This window comes from Lissotriton helveticus, chromosome 2_1 (assembly GCF_964261635.1).
Source record: "Lissotriton helveticus chromosome 2_1, aLisHel1.1, whole genome shotgun sequence".
NCBI classification, from domain to species: domain Eukaryota; kingdom Metazoa; phylum Chordata; class Amphibia; order Caudata; family Salamandridae; genus Lissotriton; species Lissotriton helveticus.
Genome location: NC_136059.1, coordinates 1,525,952,639 through 1,525,973,770, shown reverse-complemented (window position 1 = coordinate 1,525,973,770; position 21,132 = coordinate 1,525,952,639). Strand labels below are relative to the sequence as shown.

The 21,132-nt window shown below is 44.5% G+C and overlaps 1 protein-coding gene across 4 annotated transcripts in view; it reads left to right on the top strand.

Moving 5' to 3' along the window:
- Nucleotides 1–1,763: 1,763 nt before the first annotated feature.
- LOC144818760 (uncharacterized) overlaps nucleotides 1,764–21,132 on the top strand; it is a 155,453-nt gene continuing 136,084 nt past the window's right edge. Inside the window, exon 1 of one of the 4 annotated variants that reach the window (XM_078676484.1) lies at nucleotides 1,764–1,950. In XM_078676484.1, the coding sequence (XP_078532610.1) occupies nucleotides 1,927–1,950 (24 nt within the window). In that variant the 5' untranslated portion in view covers nucleotides 1,764–1,926. Of the gene's footprint in view, nucleotides 1,951–10,471; nucleotides 10,595–15,928; nucleotides 15,957–21,132 lie in introns of those variants that run through there. The other 3 variants (XM_078676485.1, XM_078676482.1, XM_078676483.1) reach the window with 3 other exon arrangements.

Sequence of the window (21,132 nt, the reverse complement as noted above, 5' to 3'; positions counted from 1 at the left end):
CATGCGCACACACGAGCGCATGCACGCACACAGAGACACTCCCCCCCGTCGCACACAGAGACACACACACGCGCACACACACGCGCACACACACACACACACACACACGAGCGCCCCCCAAGGCCCACTTACCGCCAAACCGGTGTTCTGTCGCCTCCGCGGGGCTCTCCCTCAGGCATGGGAGCCCCGCGTCTCTACTGCTCCTCGGACCAGGAACTCCGTGGGCGCGGGCTTCGCGCACAAGACGGAAGTCCCGCCCCCACGCTAGGTTTCGTTTTCGAGTGCGCGCGCACATATTGCAGTCATGCAGCCCACGACCGAGAGAGGGGAAGGGGCGGCTGCCGAGGGAAGGCGAGGGGGATCTGTCATTTTGGGGAAAGCAGGCGACAGCCATACGATGGATGTCTTCAGCTGTCATGGACGCAGGCTCCGTGCTGCGTCACCGCTTCCTGTATTTCTGATAAGTAAAGCATGAGTGTGTCGTATGGAGTGTATTTTTAAGTACTGCTAAGCACTCCCTGTCCATCCTTCTCCCCTGCTTGTTGTCGCTGCCAGGCCTGCCCCATCCTCGTTATTTCTCTCGTTTTCAGTGTCTAAACCTTTCTGTATGTTTCTGTCTTCGAGCCTTTCTTTCCTCTGCCTAATTACAAGCTTCATGTTTCTTTCTCTCTCGCCTCATTTCCAATCGACTTCCGCCTCCCATTCTCTTTGCCCCTGTCTTTTCATTTCCCTTCTTCCACCCCCTCTCTCACCCTCCCCGTCCTTTGTGCGCAGGTGGGGGATGGGGCACCAGGACAGGTATCTGTAACATGCCCGTGTGGGGGCGTGGATGAGAGGCAGATGGACAGACATCGCCCCGCCCACCATCACCATAGCAACAGCCCCTCCCCTGAGCCAGGCTGGCTCCCTCTGTGGTGATGCTGACAGCACGGGTGGCACTGCCAGGGACCCTCATGCATGGCTTGGCACACTCAGTGAGGAGAGGGGCTTTGCCAAAGGAGGGGGTGGCACCATCTGATTGGCTGCCTCAAGCGATCACAGTGAGTGATGGCATGGCACGCAGCGTGACGTCAATGCGCTGACGACGCTCTCATTAGAAATGTGCTCCCCCCCCCCGGCACTGTCTATAGGGTTAAAGGACAGATGAAGGCAACATGGGCAGCTTGGCACCCCCTGTGTGGGTATAACAGTTGTGAGTGTCCATCTACCAATCAGCGTAGCTTAGACAAATGAAATATGACGGGCGCCTGCTGTTTGCAAAAATTCTAAGGACAGTGCTTTTGGGTGGTTTTGTTAACTTGATTATCTGCAATAAAATCGTTTGAATGAATATATATTTTGTTCATTCGGGTGAATCGGTTTTCATGTACAATTATGATGTGTTTAAGGGACTTCGCGATGTTGGAAAAAGATGTGTCATTGGCTTGTTTTTCCAATTCAGTTGACCTGTCCAATAATAATTCATTTTAGACTGCCTGTTAGGCTGATCGTTATCTGCAGAGAACCCCATCAGTCCGTATATTGCCCTGGGAAAAAAAAAAGTCATGAGCAATGCCAATAGCTCTACCTTTAATAATGCCGAGACCACTGCATTGTAAATGCTTGTTTTCTCTGGGGAAGGTGGCAACCCTAGCGCCTGGGAGCTTCCGTCCTCAGCACTCGATAACTCCCGAAAAATGAACTGCGCGCGCTCAAAGAGGAGACACGCTTCGTGTGAGCAGGTTCAGTGATGCAGGGCTCTTTGCATTCTGAGCATGCTCCATGTTGTGTCAAAACCAACATCGCCTTAACTCTATCCCTCAAAGCAGCCTCAACCGGGAGAGAGCTGTGAGCCGGGCTGATTGATTCCTGACGCTCACCCGCTGCTTAGACACAGCTCACGCACTGACTTCCTACCCGGAAAATACAGGTACACGCAGGAGAGGAATGTCCCAGCAGGTGTCAGATAAGGTGCGTAAGTAAACCTGCGAGTAAAGAGCAACGTCTGCCTCCGGCATATGTAAGAATCAATAGGTAGATATAACTTTAGAACTGTCCTAGTACTGTGCATATTTGCAACTCTGAAGGGTGACCCCCTATACAAATCGTTATTTAGTTGGTTCTACATTTGAAAGACTGTAAGCCGCACTTCTCGTCACTGTTGTGAACAGGTTGTGCGTGGAGAGAAGGGTGAAAGCAACCTGGGAGGAGAAAACTCAGTGATTACATGTTAACATGCGTTGATGTCGAGGTTTTTTGTTTTGTTGCGTGGTGTATCACTGCTGCAGCATGAAGGACACAGACACAAATTGGATGGTGTGTGGAGTGGGAAATACCACCCCGCCCCAAATCCCTTTTAATAGGTTAACAGGTGCTGTGACACGGTTGGAGGATGGATTTGAGTGACAGCCCTCGTGGAGCGTAAAGGTGACAAAAGGTTATGGTGACCTGCATCCCCTAAAAAGCAGAGCAGAACCTGAGCAGTCTCAACTGGTAACATAGTAGAATCATGAAGACTCTACATGCGAGTTTATCATGTCTCAATGTCAATGCCTCGTCAGGGGTAGTAAACGCAATCTAAAACAAGCATTGGCAAAGCCAATAGGTCTTGCCTTTGTACCTTTAAAGTGTTTAGCCATGCAGCACATACATACACAAATAGGAAGGACACTGGAAAAAAAATGCAAATTGCTGTCTTTTTATTTTTTATTTTTAAAAGAACACATACTTAGACATCTCTACCTGCAAAAACCAACAGACCTGCAGCCAAGTACACTAACTTACCACCGAATACGCAGTTCAGTATGGGAATCTAGAATTTCACACAAACGTTATTTCCCCATGATATGAATAAGAATGCTTCCAAAACATTTGTGATGAAGGCCTGCAATAAACAGAAACAAATAAATGCACATCACAGGAGGAAAATGAAATTTTAGGACACCACTGAAAGACCTTGGCTAGTGCAACTTTGAATGGAACGTTTCAGTCACTAACCCAGCCACATTTAGTAGGACAACGATAAGCAGAAAGGTGTCAATTCAATGTTAATTTGTTGCTCTCACTCTGAAAGAAGGCTCTTGCAGAAAGCATATATCACTGCACCATTGGTTCGTCGTGTATTGTGTGCATTTAAGATGTGAACTATACAAGTGAGACTCACTAAACCAGTTGATCAGTTAACAACCCCTCAACTCCTACGCTAGACAGCAATATTAAGTTAAAAGTAAAACTGGTACACCATTAATGAAAATATGGTTATTCAGGAAAATGCTCTTCAACACTCCAGCTCTAACAGCCAATGTGATTGCACTGGAAAATAAGGGGTCACGGGGATACTAAATGAGGCTGCGGCACAGATGTATTTTTAGGGTAGGTGTTACAGAGTGACAATTGAAATACCGTCACTCCATGGCACAAGATGCCAACTGATGAAGCCTTGATAACACATTAACATAAATAGCGCCATCCACGAGTAACTCGCCAAAAATCTGACTATAGCAGTAGTATGCAAGGGCTCAAGAACCAGTGCTAGAATTGATAACTGGATGACACCAAGTGCATTGAGGTGTCAGGACCCAACTAGAGGGAATGGGACACCACGAGCTGCACAATTTTATGCGCTCCTGGAAACACGTTTGAAAGTCAAATTAAATTACAAGAGCCTTAAATTCACTACCCATTCAGAAACCAGAGATGCGTGAGTACACCTTAAGGATTAGTGTTCCACTGAAGAGTATGTCCATGGTACAGGACTATACACAACACCACCACTGTTATCCTGATAAATATCATTTAAGATACTAGAGAATGGTTTCATGTTTACTCAGTGAGGGTACTAAGTACTGTGGTGTATCTATGATTTTGGGGTACCACAAGCTGGGGATCTTGCAATATATGTAGCCCAAGAGTAGGTGGCATGAGGTAGTTTGGAGAGGGAAACTTATTAGACAGTATATGCCTTAGGTAGTAATCTCTCGGCATCCCTTGCGTGTCTGAGCACTGCTCATTCATCTCCCTGTAAGGCCACGGTCCTGAAGTGTACACTAGCAAGGAATGATTCACTTGAGGGGTTTCTGGTCACCTTCAATGTAGTGATGGTGAAAGCCTTGTCCTACAGGAACACTGATCAGATCTAGAACACCTTGGACTTTAAACTGATAGTCTCCAATAGTAGCCTCAGTCGCCAATCATAGGCTCTGTAAAATGGGGTTCGGCAGCAAAGCCATCCAAGCCAACAATAACATTCCAAACCACCACCACCAATGTTTGACACAGTAAATCACGAGATGTTCAATTTTATGAACAGTCAGTACTTAAAAGCAGGGAACGCCTCATAAGTTAAGTCTGGGCATCTATTACCATTACTGTGCAGGTAACTAGGATGCTCCAAGTGCAGCCCGTTCCTTTTACATTTTAAATACGGAGTGCCAGCGTTTATCAGCATAGTTTCCATCGAGTAAGGCAGCCCAAGTACCTCTGAAGAGGAAACAAGAACTTCGAAATAGCCACCCCTCCTATTCCCATTTTATCAGCAGTATGTATTACTAGACTAAAGTCAAGACTACGGTTAAATAAATTGCCTAGCTCGGCGGCGTCCCTTTTAGAAAGATATTTGACCCCCGATGAGCTATCTTGAGGACGTTAGCAAAAGCATCATACTGGTGTGCACTGCTGACTAGAACATCTTTCGGGATGTATGACGACCGACACTACATCTAAACCCAGTGAATCCACTCTATTTCCTTCGCTAGCTGTCTGGACAGATGGCAAATACAAACATGCAAGTGATTCCAAGGGGTAGACAATAAGGCGTACAGCTGCAACAGAGCACTAGGACCAATGAGTATATTCATGCCAAAATACTAATATAACAAACAGAAAAGGACGGCTGAAAGCCCTCTCAAGTAGGTGGCACCTCCATTCGTTTAAGAGCCCACCGACGTGCAACCAGGTGCGATTGAACAATCCCCAGAGGCAGGGAGTAATGTATTTCACTAGTACCCCAACTTAATCACATAGACAGCTGCGAGCATAAAGAGGGATGAGCCATACACAACGGGCCAGGCAGGGCGTCTTCAAATAACAACTTCAAAGAAGCCCGGGAGTGGCGCGCGTGCTTGTGTCCGCCGCAGCACATGAAAAACAGATGACATACTGCGCGCCGATGTGCGTAAGCGCAAGCCACAGGCCATGGGCGGCATAATTCCTGGCAAAGGTGGGCAATGCACCCGCCTTTGTCCAATTGCATGCTGCCTTCGCACGCAAAGACCAATGGAAAGAAAGCAACAAAAAAACGACAGGCACGAGCGTGTGAAAAGTACAGATTGATTTCAAGAGGTCGTTTTCCTAGTGCAGCGCTTGTGCGCTGCTTAGGCTCGACCTAAATAATTACAACAAGCACATACACTGGACAGTCTCCGGTCTTTTCCCAGCTGTTGCAATCCTTCATCAGACATGAAGCAATACTGGAGTTAGATAACTGTTGGAACAACTAATAACAGCATTCGTCTAGATGCTTTATTTCCATAGGCTGCTTTGAGAGACTAGGAGACTGCCTGGCACATTGCAAGATTCTGGAAACTCCCATAGTGTAGTGTAGTTCCTGTATTCCCAATAGGCTCTGCGCATTGGAATAATATACACTATAGATTTGACATAGGACTGAGGTCAGTATGTCTCTAGCGAGTATACTAAACTTAATTGTGTGTGTGCCAGCTAACTCAGAGGTCACTAGAAACTTTCTCGAATAAACAAGAACCGGAACGATATCTTCGGAGTTATGGAAACAATAGATAACTATTTCACTCAGTCAGTCGTGCATGCTTCGTTTCTACAGAGTTGCATAGAAATAGAGACACAGGCATTTCAATAAAAGGGGTGTATTGAACAGGTTTATTTCTCATGCAAGAGATATGAACTGCTACAATCGTTAGATAGAATGCGAAGTATAATGCGTACAGTGTGAACAGTAATATAAAATAATACTGTAATAGCATTGCCTATTGCTATGACATATATAAAAATACATACATAAATAACACAGGCTAAAATACTCAACTGGTGCTTCTAAAATACGCCTACCCCAATGTACCTAACCTAGGTCTAGTACGAGGGAAGAAGTAGGTGCTGTCTTTAGCATAGGTTTAGTGTTGCCAAGAATTGCCAAAGGTTTCTCTAGGTTCTAATCAGCTCCATACCTTAGAATGAGAGAGGTTGGTATCTCTTTCACAGGACTCGTTTTCCCAACACCCGCAAGGGGAGTCAGAAACACTGGAGCTGGATTCTCGGCAGGAGGATGACAGCGTCTAGTCAGTGCGTCAGCTGGAGAGTTGGCTTCCTTCAGCACTTGCTGTAGTGAGCTGCGTCGTGCAAGTAGGTAGTGGAACTGCACCGAACAACACCGTGCTTTGCCATAGCAAGTGAAGGTATATTTATACCTTGAAGGTGCTTAGGAATGCCAGTATTGACGTAAGAGTCGGGCTTATGAACGTCATGAATGAACCCCTAAGGAATAGATGTTCATGCATAATAATTAGTTTCTTGGAGAAATCAATATCCAGGCTAGGGGAAGTCCCTTCAGCTTAGCACCTTGGCTGCTTGGGAGATTCTTCTGCAGTGCTGGACCATAATGAAAATGGGTGTGGTCATGACGAGCTCAGCTCGTCATGAGCACACGAGCACCGTGCCTCATGACGAGCTGAGCTCGTCATGAGCACAGAAGGGGTTAAGAGTCTGGTTTTCCAAAAAATCGTTGTGACATAGATGAACGGATGGAAGTAGCCATGCCTGTATTTGGGTAGCATGGGCTATGCCTAAATAAGGACTGGATTTCTATGCCTATATAAGGGCAATGTAAATTGTACCTATATAAGGGCATGAATCTGGAAATTCATTCGGAATCTAAAATCGAACAAAACAATTGGGCTACCTACGATTTGACATCCTTCAATAGAGCAGCTCTATGGCTGTTTCTTTAAGTGGTTGGAAATGGGCTGTTTGGGGTGGCTTCTGTGCTGCTGCTGGTCTTACTATGCCCCACTGTCAAGTCACTCATTGGACACTTCTGGGTGGGTAAATCAAGTTTACAGCTAGCGGAATACTCATCAGGAGGCCAGAGTGATCATTTTGATGGATGATAGCCAAGCTCATGTTTCATAAAGTCACTGTCTTGGCAAGATCGTCAGCTTGCTTGAAAGATAAACACAATGGTCTTCATGTCCTGGAGTCCTGTCCACTTGGGCGATTAGTGTTGGGGCAACCAGCCCTTTCGAGGAAACTATGTCCTTGGTATGTCTGAGGCATCAATGTTTATTTTTTGGTATGGATGCCCTAACTTGTAGGTCAAATAATTACAGGAGGCAGAACAGTTATTGTGGGAGGCTAGCGCATGGTGATGGCTTATGATGTGTTTTCCCGATAGGCCTTCACCACCTGGTCATGGTGAACTTGGAGCAGAGATTCAAGGGCACTTGCGTGTAGCTTACTTCCCTACTCTACCTCTCTAACCTAAGAACCCGGTGGAGCACCAAGCCCTAGATCGTAGCATCTTATCTGGTGGGGATGGCCTGACTTATTATGGAATGTAATGTGATTGGTAATTTTTGGGATGCTCTTCACTGTCACTGCGACTATGGTGGAGAGTAGGATCTAATGTACTGCTTCACATGTGTGGAGAAACCTGGCATTTGGGTTCTTCAGGATATGATGGGTCCTGGAACAGGAAAGTGAGCATGGTTGTTGGAGCATGCAAAACATAATAGTCCTTGTTCCTTTCATTGGGTCTGTGTTTTTCTGTAATGACCTCTGCTGGTGTTGTAAGTATCTTCTGCGGTACAAAAGGGGGTGGTGATGGACGGAGCATCTGAACCAATCAAACACTCACACCCAGTCAACAGATCTGGGTTTAATCCATCACCGTTCTTTAGCCCACTCTGCCACCCCAGTTCAGACATGGCCATATGCAAATCAGTCTGACCCTGTGCCTCATGGAAACAGTCCAGCCCGAACTGCCAAGCCATGTCTTTTCTGGACCGGAAACAAGCTTCCGAGGACCGGTTTCTGGCATTTCAGCCATCTTCAGCCCGGCTTGCTTGAATCCAGTGGCAAAGTGAGCAAGGGACTCACGTCTGAGCATACCCTGCCAACTTATGGCGAACAAAGTGGTACAAAAGAGGGCGGTGATGGACAGAGCATCTGAACCAATCAAACACTCACACCCAGTCAACAGATCTGGGTTTAATCCATCACCATTCTTTAGCCCACTCTGCCACCCCAGTTCAGACATGGCCATATGCAATCAGTCAGAAATCGGTCCTAGGAAGCGTGAATCCGGTCCAGGGAAGGCATGGCTTGGCAGTTCGGGCTGGACTGTTCCCATGAGGCACAGGTCCAGATTGATTTGCATACGGCCATGTCTGAACATATGGCAAAATCGGCCCTGTAACAAAATCGGCCGAAAACCGGTCCTGGCACAGTGCTTGGCTGCACATCCAACCACCCCCCCCCCACCCCCCACCCCGAGTGGCTAGGGCCGGTTTTGGTTCCCAGTCCGGCCCTGATTGGAGCGCTTTACATGAGCACCAGTTGTGTTACACAAGGACACATTCATATTTTGGAAGGCATGGGGAGATTAACAGCCAGATTCATCAAGGGAAATTGCGCTCGCAAAGGGCCAGATTCTGAGAATCTGGCCCTTTGCGAGCGCAATTTTTGCATTTGGGATTCATCATCCCAAATGCAAAATTCGCTATTATAGAATTCGCATTTTAGCGAGGAATAGCATTTAAGGAATCTCTATTTGAGATACCTTTAAATGCAATTCATGAAACTTTTAAAATTTGCGAATTCGCAATTTCCGGCCGCTATTTACCGCGAAGTCTGACTTCGTGGTAAATAGCGAAAACTTAGAAAAATGCACTTTAGTGCATTTTCTAAGTGGTATGTTACACACACACATGTCCTTTGGACATGTGTGTGCGCAAAATCAGGCTACATTTCCATTTCAGGGGTGCTACAGGGTGTCCTTTGGACACACCTGGCACCCTTGAAATCGCATTCTTATTTGCGATTAGCAAATTGCTAATCGCAAATAAGGATTGACTCCCCATTCACATAGGAATGAATGGGGAGTTATTCCTTATTTGCGATTAGCAATTTGCTAATCGCAAATAAGGAGGCTGTAGGAATCGCAATTTATTTTGCAATTTCTACATGAGTCCCAATTTGAGAGTCCTTAATAGCGATTCCTTAATAATCGCTATCAAGGACTCGCAAATTGGGACCATGATGAATCTGGGGGATAGTGATTTGCTCAGAATCACAGAATGCTGAGCCGACGCCGAATCTTGAAGCTGGTTCTCCAGTTTCAAAGTCGGCAGCTCTAGCCCTAAGACTACATCCCCTCCCCAGATCCCCAATCTAAAGGTGCAAAAATCAACAAAAGAGAGAGTTCACAGAGGTGGGGCACTAACTCCACCTGGGTTTAGTAGATCGACGAGAATGTATGCACATGCATTGTTCTACAATCGTGGAAGCACAGATATAAGCGAGAGGAATAACTCGCCTAAGTAGCTTGACGTATAGGAATGGCTTGCAGTAAAATCAAGGCATAGGTACGAGCCCAGCCAGAGTGGCAATCCCCAGCCCCTGCTCGAAAATGAAAGCAAGAGGATGGTGTAACCTTAAAACCTGCATCTCAGTGTGTATTCAGCGGGTGCTCCCCCCACCCCTTCACAGAAGGGCTGACGCTCCCAGATGCACAGGCCCCGGGCACTGCTTGCTGAGGTAAACGCTATACCTTATTATTACTCCCTTTGTGTTTTACACAAAACTGAACATGCACCTGGTGTGAAATGACAATTGGGCTTCCAGGCCTTCCCAATCAATGCCCACTTGTCAAAGACTTGGGGGGCTTACTTAAAGTTTCTGAGGTTGATAACACCTTCAATGCTACAGGGTATTTTTCTGCTGTGCTGGATCTTAATTTTTCCCATTGTTCATTACAAGGTCAGCTCGTCATAAGCACAGGTCTTGTGGTACTCCATGACGAGCTGGCCTTGTCATTAGCATGGAAGAGGTGAACAGCTCTATGGGCGAATACACAGCAGTGCTACCTGGTCACAATCTTAATCACAACAAAAGAAAGATAATTGTGTTTTTTGATTTTGTTAGTTCCTCGAACCTATTCACAACAGCAGGCACTAATGAAACAAAAACGTAAATGAAATAAATGCTATATTATGTCATTTGTTCTCATCAATGGCTATAATTATTGACCCTGCCCATCTGCTCTCTGGTAGGTAATATACACTAACACACAAAATTGCACACATCAGAGCACACAACAGCACAGACGTAATATAGAATTCAAGCAAAGTAGTCCCGACATAAGATGGCGCTTGCACAACGTTGATCTGAAGCCCGGTAGTGCATTATTAGTGTCGATGAACCTAGCAGCGTTGTAGGATAGTTGCCTGATAGTGTATCGTTTGTGTCTATGCATTCAGCAGTGCAGGAAGTAAATAAATGAGGAGCGCGGGACACGGCGGTTGAAATACTTTTTTCGCACAGAACAGGAGGTGACTCGTTACGGAGAGGAAGGTTTTGATATTAGGTAAGGGTCATAGTTGGAAATATTGCTAGAGGATTGGGAATGACCACATTGGTCACAGTAATTGACAGAGGTTTTTGTTTTTACTTCTTGCAGAGAACGTTGAACAGTCCAATTAATCAGGTACGCGAGAATGGATAGTTGTAAGCTGCCAAGATATTATGAGTTAGCTAACGATTCTTTAGAACTAACATGGGACATGTGGTTTGTGATTATATTTTTTAGATAACTACAGCGCCGGAAATACAGGTATGATGACTATTACATCTAAACAGACTCATACACGAGGCATTGTTTAGTAGCTACAAGGAGTACACTAAATATGTTGTCTCTTTTTGTTGTTTAGGGAGCGTTAGAACTGTACATCATTGGTGGTAAGCTAACATTGGAAACTATGATTTGATTTGAGTATTGTAGATGTGGCATGTTAGTTTGGCAATGGCTTGGTAATAGGATTAAAAAGAGATATGTATTCTCACACACAGGTTCGAACATTGAACGTGACGCACACAGGTATGAGAACACCTAAGACATACAACTAAAACCCATGAGCATTCTAAAAACAATAATTACAAGGTTATTTTGTTCGTTTTTTACAGATCTGCCCCTGATGAAGGCACACTGACAGTGCCGAAATGCATTGGGCACTTTTGCAAAGCATGTATAATGTATAGCATTGTAAAGAATAACATGAATTGAAATGTTATTATTGTTTGTGACTGTGAACATAATATCAGTTATGGAAAAGGAATACTAAGTTAATTTTTTCATGAGTAAAAGAGATAAGCTAATACAAAATAAACATAAATAATTGCGAATACATAAGGATTATTATTTGTTGAAAAATGAAATAAGTACAAGTGCTTGGCACCAAGTGGACAGTGCACGGTACGTTGGGCCAGCATACCCAACATAAACAAGCTTTTCTCAACAAGGGACTGACAAACCCGGGTAACCGTAGCACCATTTTGAGAAGAATTACAATTGAGAATAACGGAGTGCTCCCTAACCCCTGATTAAACATTACAAATTCATTGTCAATTATAGGGAGGCACCAAAAACTAAGCGCAAGATGCAGTTTGATAACATAACCGGAATAACGGAGAACAGGGCCACAGTGATGGCTTATACCACTGAACAAGCAGATCAAATATACACTTTAATTAAGGAAGTCAGAAACATGGATGCTCATGGGGGCTCAATCAGCCAACAGCTGAAGCAACTAGAACATTTAACGCGACGACAATTAAATCAAAGGATGCATGCGTCAACGTTAATCCAATACCACAAGGCCAAAAGGATACCCAGGGGATTACGACTAGCGATTAAGCCAATGTTATTCCGCTTCAATCTGAACGCGAAATTCATGGAAAAGTGGTACAGCATTTTGAATAAATGCTCATTGGATCTCATTTTGCTAATCATCGAAGAACTAGCCAAAACAATTAAGGATCTTGAGGAGGAGATATTTAATTTAAAAACAGAACCGGAAATGCGAGTGGAGGCAGATACTTGGAGGATCAATCTAGAAGGGATCAATCAAAAATTGGATAGATATGAAAAGGAATTACAAGAAGGAAAACTGCGCAAATACAAACGTGACACCATAGATTATAAGCTCAACGAAGTTTACACCTGGGCCGACATTTATGCTCGACGACAATTTGTTCCAAAAAAACCGCACTAACAACACACTCATCCGAGGAAAGTATTGTCACGGATAAAGAAAGATCAATACGACGACGACCGGTTCAGGTCTCCACAGAGGGAGCATCAGTCACATTAGAAATAGCAGAACAATCTACAAGCAGAGGAAGCGCACCTTTTTTGTCACAGGCACAAGACCAAGATCGACCACCTACGCAGCGGCTAATAACAACAATGGAAAGTGCAAAACAAGGAGGGGAAGAGGCAGGAAAGGCTCTACGCAGCGGAAGGAAAGTGATCTGATCATAAATATATCTTCCACTAAACTTACCAATCAACAATTAGCAGTGCTTAACAAAGGTCTAACATACGTACCTACAACACAAACCAATGTAATTGAGACCGAGGGAGCTTTCTTTCGTTTCATGAGAACACTCAGGCTACGACATTATTTTACTAACATAGTGGAATCATCTGATCCCATGAATACCGCCTCAAATGTGCAACTAGAGAAATTCAAACCAAAAAGTGTGTTTCAACCTCCTATCTCACACAAAATGCTGGATACTTTCGAGATAATGGTTAAAAAGGATCTTCAGAAATTGGACTACAATAAACCAAAGTACAACAATCTGACAAAACGAGAAAGGATCATTTTGCACAATTTATCAAATAACATGGAGATAATGATTCAACCAGCAGACAAAGGGGGAGCCCTAGTGATAATGGACGCACAATTCTACAAATTCAAAGTTGACCAACACGTTTCAGATCAAGACACTTATTTGCAATTACCATCGGATCCAACTGTTAAATTACAAAAAATGTTGAATGACCTATTGCAAACAGCAGAGGATGAACAGTGGATCGATCAAAAAGTAAGGGCGTATTTGACAACTAAGCACCCCAGAACTCCGCAATTATACATGATTCCTAAGGTGCACAAGCATCTAACTAACCCACCATTTAGACCAATCGTGTCGGGGTGTGGGTCATTGTTTGATCCCCTCGGCCGATTTCTAGATCACTTTCTACAGCAGTTCGTTCAGAATTGGGGATCATACATACGTGACACCACGGATTTTCTCAATAAATTAACATGGACACAACAGGATTTTCAGCCAGAATGGATCTTATGCACTATAGACGTGGTGTCTCTTTACACGTCAATTCCACATGAAGCAGGTCTCGAATCCACAGAATGGGCTCTATTGAAAATGGGAGAATTGCCAATACACAAAGTATTTTTGTTACAACTTCTAAAGTTTTGTTTACACAACAGTTATTTCAGTTGGAATGAACAACACTATGCCCAACTAACTGGAACATCCATGGGATTTGCGGGAGCGCCGGCCTACGCCAATATATTTATGGCACAGTTTGAAGCTGAAAATATCATGAACTTGGAAGATTGGAAATACGTGAAAATGTACTGTCGTTTCATAGACGACATTTTCTTGATCTGGAGTAGCACCAAAGAACATCTTGAAAGGTTGATCTCGATGATGAATATGATTAACCCCCGGATCAAATTCACACATAAGATAGACTCAGAAACAATGGACTTCTTAGATGTGAGAATAACTAAAGATAAATCAAGCTTCACAACACAGTTGTACACAAAACCGACGGACAAGAACAATGCACTAGAATATACTAGTTTTCACCCCAGGAGTCTGATTCAAAATCTTCCAAAATCCCAATTCATAAGGATAAAAAGAATATGCTCTGATCACCAGGTATCCATAAGCACCATGCAACAACAGGCGACCAAATACGAAGCGAGAGGATATCCTCGAAAGGAGCTAGACAAGAGCATAACAGAAGTGGTTGCGTTAAACAGAGCTGATTTGTTGAAACCTAGACAAAGAACTACCGCAGAGAAAATGGTCTTTGTAACAAAATACACTACCCAATCAAAACAAATCAAAAAAATAATTAACACCAGATGGGAACTACTAATGAATGAACCAGATTTTAAAGGATTATTCAGAGACTTACCGTTGCATGCATATACCTTGGGTCAAAATTTGCGGGAAAGACTGAAGCGGAAACCAACAAAACCATCAACAATATTGTACAAAGGAATGAGTCGCTGCATGAATTGCATGCATTGCAATAATGTAATAGTGGGTAATAAAATCACCCATCCCACAACAGGAAGGATTATAGACTTGAGACACAATAGTGATTGCAACTCAGCTAATGTAGTGTATGGAATCAAGTGCCCATGTGGCAAGCTCTACGTAGGCAAGACTGAACGCAAGATAAAAATACGAATCACAGAGCACAAGAGCAGAATTCGCAACTTAAATTTAACATCGCCCTTGGCAGTACATTGGAGGGACACAGTTCACACAATTTCCCAACTACGATTTTTGGTCATTGAGCAAGTACAAATAAAAGCATTGATTAATAACAGCCAAAGATTGTTGCAAAGGGAACTATTCTGGATCAAAAATTTGCAAACAATGACCCCGATTGGACTCAACGATAAATATGACTTATCGTGTTATTTATGAGAATCTGACACTGCAAGTAAGGAAAATAACCTCTTAATAACCTCTTGATACACTGCCGCATGAATCCAGGGCCAACATAGAGAAGGGGTATGTTCAATAACATAGGTACTACCATTAAGAGTTGTATAAATTCAAATCGCAATTAAGCGTAGGTATGAGTTAAATTATTCAAAATAACAACATATCTAGGGTTGAATATCGGCAGATGAATTAGTATACAATAGACATCACTCGTAACACAGAAGCAGTATCAGAAATGATAGATCTCAATTGCAATTGGGAATTTATTCTGTGGTAGTATTGTATTGTTTGAATATATTTTTTGTGAAATTTGGAACAATGTTGAATATATAAACTGACACACCCCAATAATATACACTAACACACAAAATTGCACACATCAGAGCACACAACAGCACAGACGTAATATAGAATTCAAGCAAAGTAGTCCCGACATAAGATGGCGCTTGCACAACGTTGATGTGAAGCCCGGTAGTGCATTATTAGTGTCGATGAACCTAGCAGCGTTGTAGGATAGTTGCCTGATAGTGTATCGTTTGTGTCTATGCATTCAGCAGTGCAGGAAGTAAATAAATGAGGAGCGCGGGACACGGCGGTTGAAATACTTTTTTCGCACAGAACAGGAGGTGACTCGTTACGGAGAGGAAGGTTTTGATATATATTAGGTAAGGGTCATAGTTGGAAATATTGCTAGAGGATTGGGAATGACCACGTTGGTCACAGTAATTGACAGAGGTTTTTGTTTTTACTTCTTGCAGAGAACGTTGAACAGTCCAATTAATCAGGTACGCGAGAATGGATAGTTGTAAGCTGCCAAGATATTATGAGTTAGCTAACGATTCTTTAGAACTAACATGGGACATGTGGTTTGTGATTATATTTTTTAGATAACTACAGCGCTGGAAATACAGGTATGATGACTATCACATCTAAACAGACTCATACACGAGGCATTGTTTAGTAGCTACAAGGAGTACACTAAATATGTTGTCTCTTTTTGTTGTTTAGGGAGCGTTAGAACTGTACATCATTGGTGGTAAGCTAACATTGGAAACTATGATTTGATTTGAGTATTGTAGATGTGGCATGTTAGTTTGGCAATGGCTTGGTAATAGGATTAAAAAGAGATATGTATTCTCACACACAAGTTCGAACATTGAACGCGACGCACACAGGTATGAGAACACCTAAGACATACAACTAAAACCCATGAGCATTCTAAAAACAATAATTACAAGGTTATTTTGTTCGTTTTTTACAGATCCGCCCCTGATGAAGGCACACTGACAGTGCCGAAATGCATTGGGCACTTTTGCAAAGCATGTATAATGTATAGCATTGTAAAGAATAACATGAATTGAAATGTTATTATTGTTTATGACTGTGAACCTAATATCAGTTATGGAAAAGGAATACTAAGTTAATTTTTTCATGAGTAAAAGAGATAAGCTAATACAAAATAAACATAAATAATTGCGAATACATAAGGATTATTATTTGTTGAAAAATGAAATAAGTACAAGTGCTTGGCACCAAGTGGACAGTGCACGGTACGTTGGGCCAGCATACCCAACATAAACGAGCTCTGGTAGGTAATAGGTAAGGGCAGGAGTAAGCTGAGCTCTACGCTTGTTTACAAGATAGATTGGGCAGCTTTCAGCAATACACAGATACACACCGCAAAGAATTCAAACATAGGTCATAACGCACTCACCCTTATAGCCAATCATATATGTCACATGAGACAATGCCCCTAAAATTCGATCAGAAACTGAAACTGTTATCATTAAATAAGCTGTATATGTTTTTTCTTAGATAAATAAAATGGGCCCTAGTCACTTCTGCTAAATGAATTTAATATTGGTACTTATTGCGAGTACTGTAGTCTGTAAATAAAAACATGCTTACGTCAACAATCTTCTTTGAACTGTTACACAGCCGAGGCTATGCAATCCACCACTCTGCGCTGCCTGGCTGTAATGATGTGCATGCCAGAAACGTGGAACTTAAGCGCTATGCTTTTCCAGCCAATCCCAGCACTGCTCTCATTCTGTTTATAATAGTAAACAGCATTAGAGCAGCGCTAGGACTGGCTGGGGCAGGCAAACACAGCGCTCCGTTTGAGCTCTATGGGGCTGGGGCTGTGCCTTGCTTTCACAGCTCCCTGACATTGTTGATTGTAGAAGACTGAACTGCATGTGTCGGGCTGGCCCCAGCAAAATACAGTTCAATCTGACATGCTCAGATCCACAACCTCAGCTAGTCGCGCCAATCTGCCTGACATGCACACTGCCACTTTGAAGAGTGCATGACTGCCACATCTATGTAACATTAAGACTATGTAGCCCCTCCCACATTCTTATGGCACCTAACAACTGGACGGCGACTGAAAAAAGCTGACACCCGGGCCAGGAAAATAAATAATTGCTGGAGTTTTCAGTTTAGTACTGAGGATGGGGGCACAAATATATAGGGCGACGCCCCAACGTCCTCAAAGAGACCAATCAACCATGACTACTGCTAGGAGAGACAGCTGTGATCCGATCCATAAAGGAAGCAATGCATGGCATGGCATACGGAGAACCAGCAGGCCCTGATGCAGGGGCGGAAGGCAGTGGCATGGGGGGCTCGGGAACCGAAAGCAGGCAGCGCTGGAAGCCTCTCACGCACACGGATTCATGGTTTCCTTGACTACTGCAATAAATATGCATCCTTAAAGAACTGCTGCCACCGTTTCTAAGGAGTCCCCTGCTTACAGATGCCCCCGCCCCAAATCAATCACCCTCAGAGTCTGACTCTGGCATATTGTATTGTGACCGGCATCTCTAGGACAGAAAGAATGATGCCCTCAAAACATGAGGTTCTTTACAGCCAGGAAAGGAAATAAAAACCATATGATACACTGTAGTGGTAGAGCTCAATAACAGCGTATACATATTAGGACAGTACTTTTTAAATTCAATTTATTATTGGCCCTGTAGCAAATCCGAAGGTTTGTGGTCGATCTCGAAATGTAAAACCGTAGATGAGTGGTTGACAAGGTCTGGAAAAGTAGACGTTTTTTGAAGCTGGCGAAGTACCCTGAAGAATTTTAATTAACTCGTTTCTTCAGCATGAACACCCGACCATGATACACTTGTACATGATCTATTTGAATTAAGATTTGCTTAATTAGTGACTTCCAACACAAGATTTGCCTGGAGGAAACAGAGGAGTAGATGGCCACGAAATTGCTGAAAGTTAATACCCTAATAATAATAATAATAAAATAATGCCCATGAATATTTGCTACTTACCCACAACTAGCAAATGGTGCGCTTGAAAATGATCACGAGCAAGACGTGCGGCCGCGACCGGGAGTTGTGTGTGCGCGCAAAAAGGAAATTAAAAAAAACCATGCAGGCTGGCGAGTGGTGTGGGCGCACCATGACGAGAGAGGAAAGCCATATGGCGCCTCTGCTCGTCATTGTGCGCGTAACCGCATGCTCTATGCCAGCCAAAAGCGTGTGGTAGGACTTTTAAAAGCTCACACACTAAATGTCTCGCAGAACTGCATATGCGCTGGCTCAGCGAGACCTAAAAAGATATGTTTGTGGTGGATCCGCAAATCCACTGTAAAATTTAAAAAAGAAAGGCAGGCTCATGCGCTTTCAAAATATACCCCCCCCCCCTCTCCGGGGTGGGCCAGGGCCAGGGCCTGGGTAGCAGTGCAATGGATTTAAAAGAGGGTACCTGAGCCCCACCTGAGCCTTCTACGGTTTCTTGGGACCCCAGCACCAAGGGCGGATCAATTAAAAAGGGGATCGACGTGCAGTCCCCCTCCCCAAGCCTTGTTGTAGCCTACAGATCCCATTCCCCGGTCTTATACATATTTAAAAGGGAGGGGGCATGTGATCCCACTTCAGGCCCCAGGGACCCCATCCCCTGGGGCTTTTTCCTAATGTACACACAATGGATGCCAGCTAGGGCCACAGGGGCCCTGGGGCTCCCACCGTGGCTCTCAATGAAAACTAAGCACATGGGTGTCCCAGGTGGGCACCAGAACACACACAAAAAAATGATAACAAGAAAAAGTGTATAAAAAAATGAGCGGCCAGAGCGGCTCATTTAATATTCACTGCTCGGACAAGGTGTGCCTAATAATGTTCTAGGGCTTTTTTTAAAGTAAACTTTTTAGGTCGAGCTGGTGTTAGCAGCGCGGAGCGCTGCATCCAGCGAAAGATCTTATGTTATCCACTTGCTGGGAATGTTGGACAGGGGATGGGCACGCGCAGGACCATCGGCGATTTCATCGCCTGTACGCGCACGTACAGCCAAGCACCGTTCACATCTCCTGTCCCAGTCCCACAGCAAGTCAGCCTCTCGAAATCGCACGCACACAGACACACACACACACAGACACGCAGCCCCACACATACACCCACACGCAGCTACGCACACGCACACACACACACAGCTACACCCACACACGCGCACACACCCTCCACTCCCCCCCACTCACTGTGCTCTTTTCTCGCTGCGCTGCTACAGGCTCCATCACTCCGTCGCATCACCGGATTTCTCTCCTCTCCTCCTTATTTGGAATTCTCCTTCCCTTTTCCTGGAACGTCGCGATCCTGTTCACAGGATGTTCTGGGAGTTGGAGGACCTTCCTCGCTTGCACCGTTATGCCTTGCCTGCTCTCTCCCGGGAACCCCAGCACTCCCGGAATCCCTGCTTTCTTCTGGGCTTTCCACTACCCACATCCCTCTGCCTCCAAGGTGCCGCGCTCCGGACGAACTACATCACTGCGAGCCTGGCACAAAGGCGGGGCATCTCCCGGAACCTCGCAGGCTCCAAGGAACTTTCCTGCCTATCAAAGCAGAGCCCGCCTCTCTCGCCTGCGTTCCAGGCCTCACTCATAACATATGCACGCCTTCTTGTTTTGTTAGGCACGTGAGAAAAAGTGATTTGCCTAGAATCACAGAATGTTTGGCGTCATTACCGAGACTCGAACCCAGATCCCCAGATCCGAAGTCGTGCGCCCTAGCCGATATCTTCCTCATGTTGGCCTGACTGTGCTGCAAGAAGGGCGACGGCGCATTCAAGGTAAGACAGACCTGTGGATAATCACCCCCTGCCAGGGCCCATCTTGGTGGCATTATAGGCAGAGCCACTGGGATAATGCGGCAAGGAACGGACATACTCTGCACTAGGGTTGACTACATTATACGCCAAGAGATGGCAAATTAAGTGCTACCTTGTTTTCTACTGGTAGGGTGCTTTGTCTCTGTTTTCCTTTTAATTGTGTTGTTTTTGTACTCTTGGCTCCCATTGGTCAAACTACTTCTGCATCTGCGTGATGCGTTTGCGAATCGGTGGCCTGGATTGTCACAGTATCTGCTAATGTTGGAGATATCGGTGCATGTCTGGACACCTGAGAATCGATGCACTTTGTGCCTTTTGGATGGCTTGCATTGATTAAGTGGTACTGTCTTCGGAATGTAGCTTTTATTTGCTTTAGAGTCATCAGAATATATGTAGTAACTTCTATATGCTCATGTTTACATCAGGCCTCACCTCCCCTCAGCACCTAAACCTACACATCAAACAATGATTCCACACGCACCACGTGTCACGACACAGACACAACAACAAACTCCTTGACTGTCACCTTGAGCCAGGCAATCATTGCACCCATTGTGCTCATCCAAGGTCCGTCACTTTTCCTTGCAAAATGCACTTTTTTGAAAGTTTGTAATTTGCGACGTACAGAGACCTGTGGCCTCCCCTTTACAGAAACTTGAGAGTGCAATTGAAATCCCAGTGAGGATTCATCTTTTATTTCTTGGCGGCCCTGCGGCTACATGTCTATTGCAGAGACCTTGCATGAAGATAGTCGCCCAGGTTAGATGGTATTGAAGATTGAAAAATTCCACCTTTTCCATCCTGCCATCTCCTAAAAGTGGCCTTAGTCCCCCATACACTGTCCAAGGCAGTCTTCAGATCTGACATTTGCAGACTATGTGAGTAGTGTGCAGAATCAGCCATACTGCTTTTGCACTTGTCTTCACCCTCCCAGACATTGCTGGTGAGGGACTTTGAATCGAAGAATACCTGTTTGCAGAGCTATGAAGAGCACATACACCGTGAACAAGCTCTATGTCTGACCTCTAAAACATTACTGTCGAGATGAAAGAAACATTGCAGGCTCGAGTTGCACCCAGGTCCGTCCACATGGACCAATCTGAGAACTGACAATTAGAGTTCCGTATTTACCCTCCCAGCAGAGTCTATTTGTCTTCTTCGGGCTACCATTAGTGATTTGCTGACTGGCTACTGATAGTTACGCCCTTGACATCAGGATAGCCA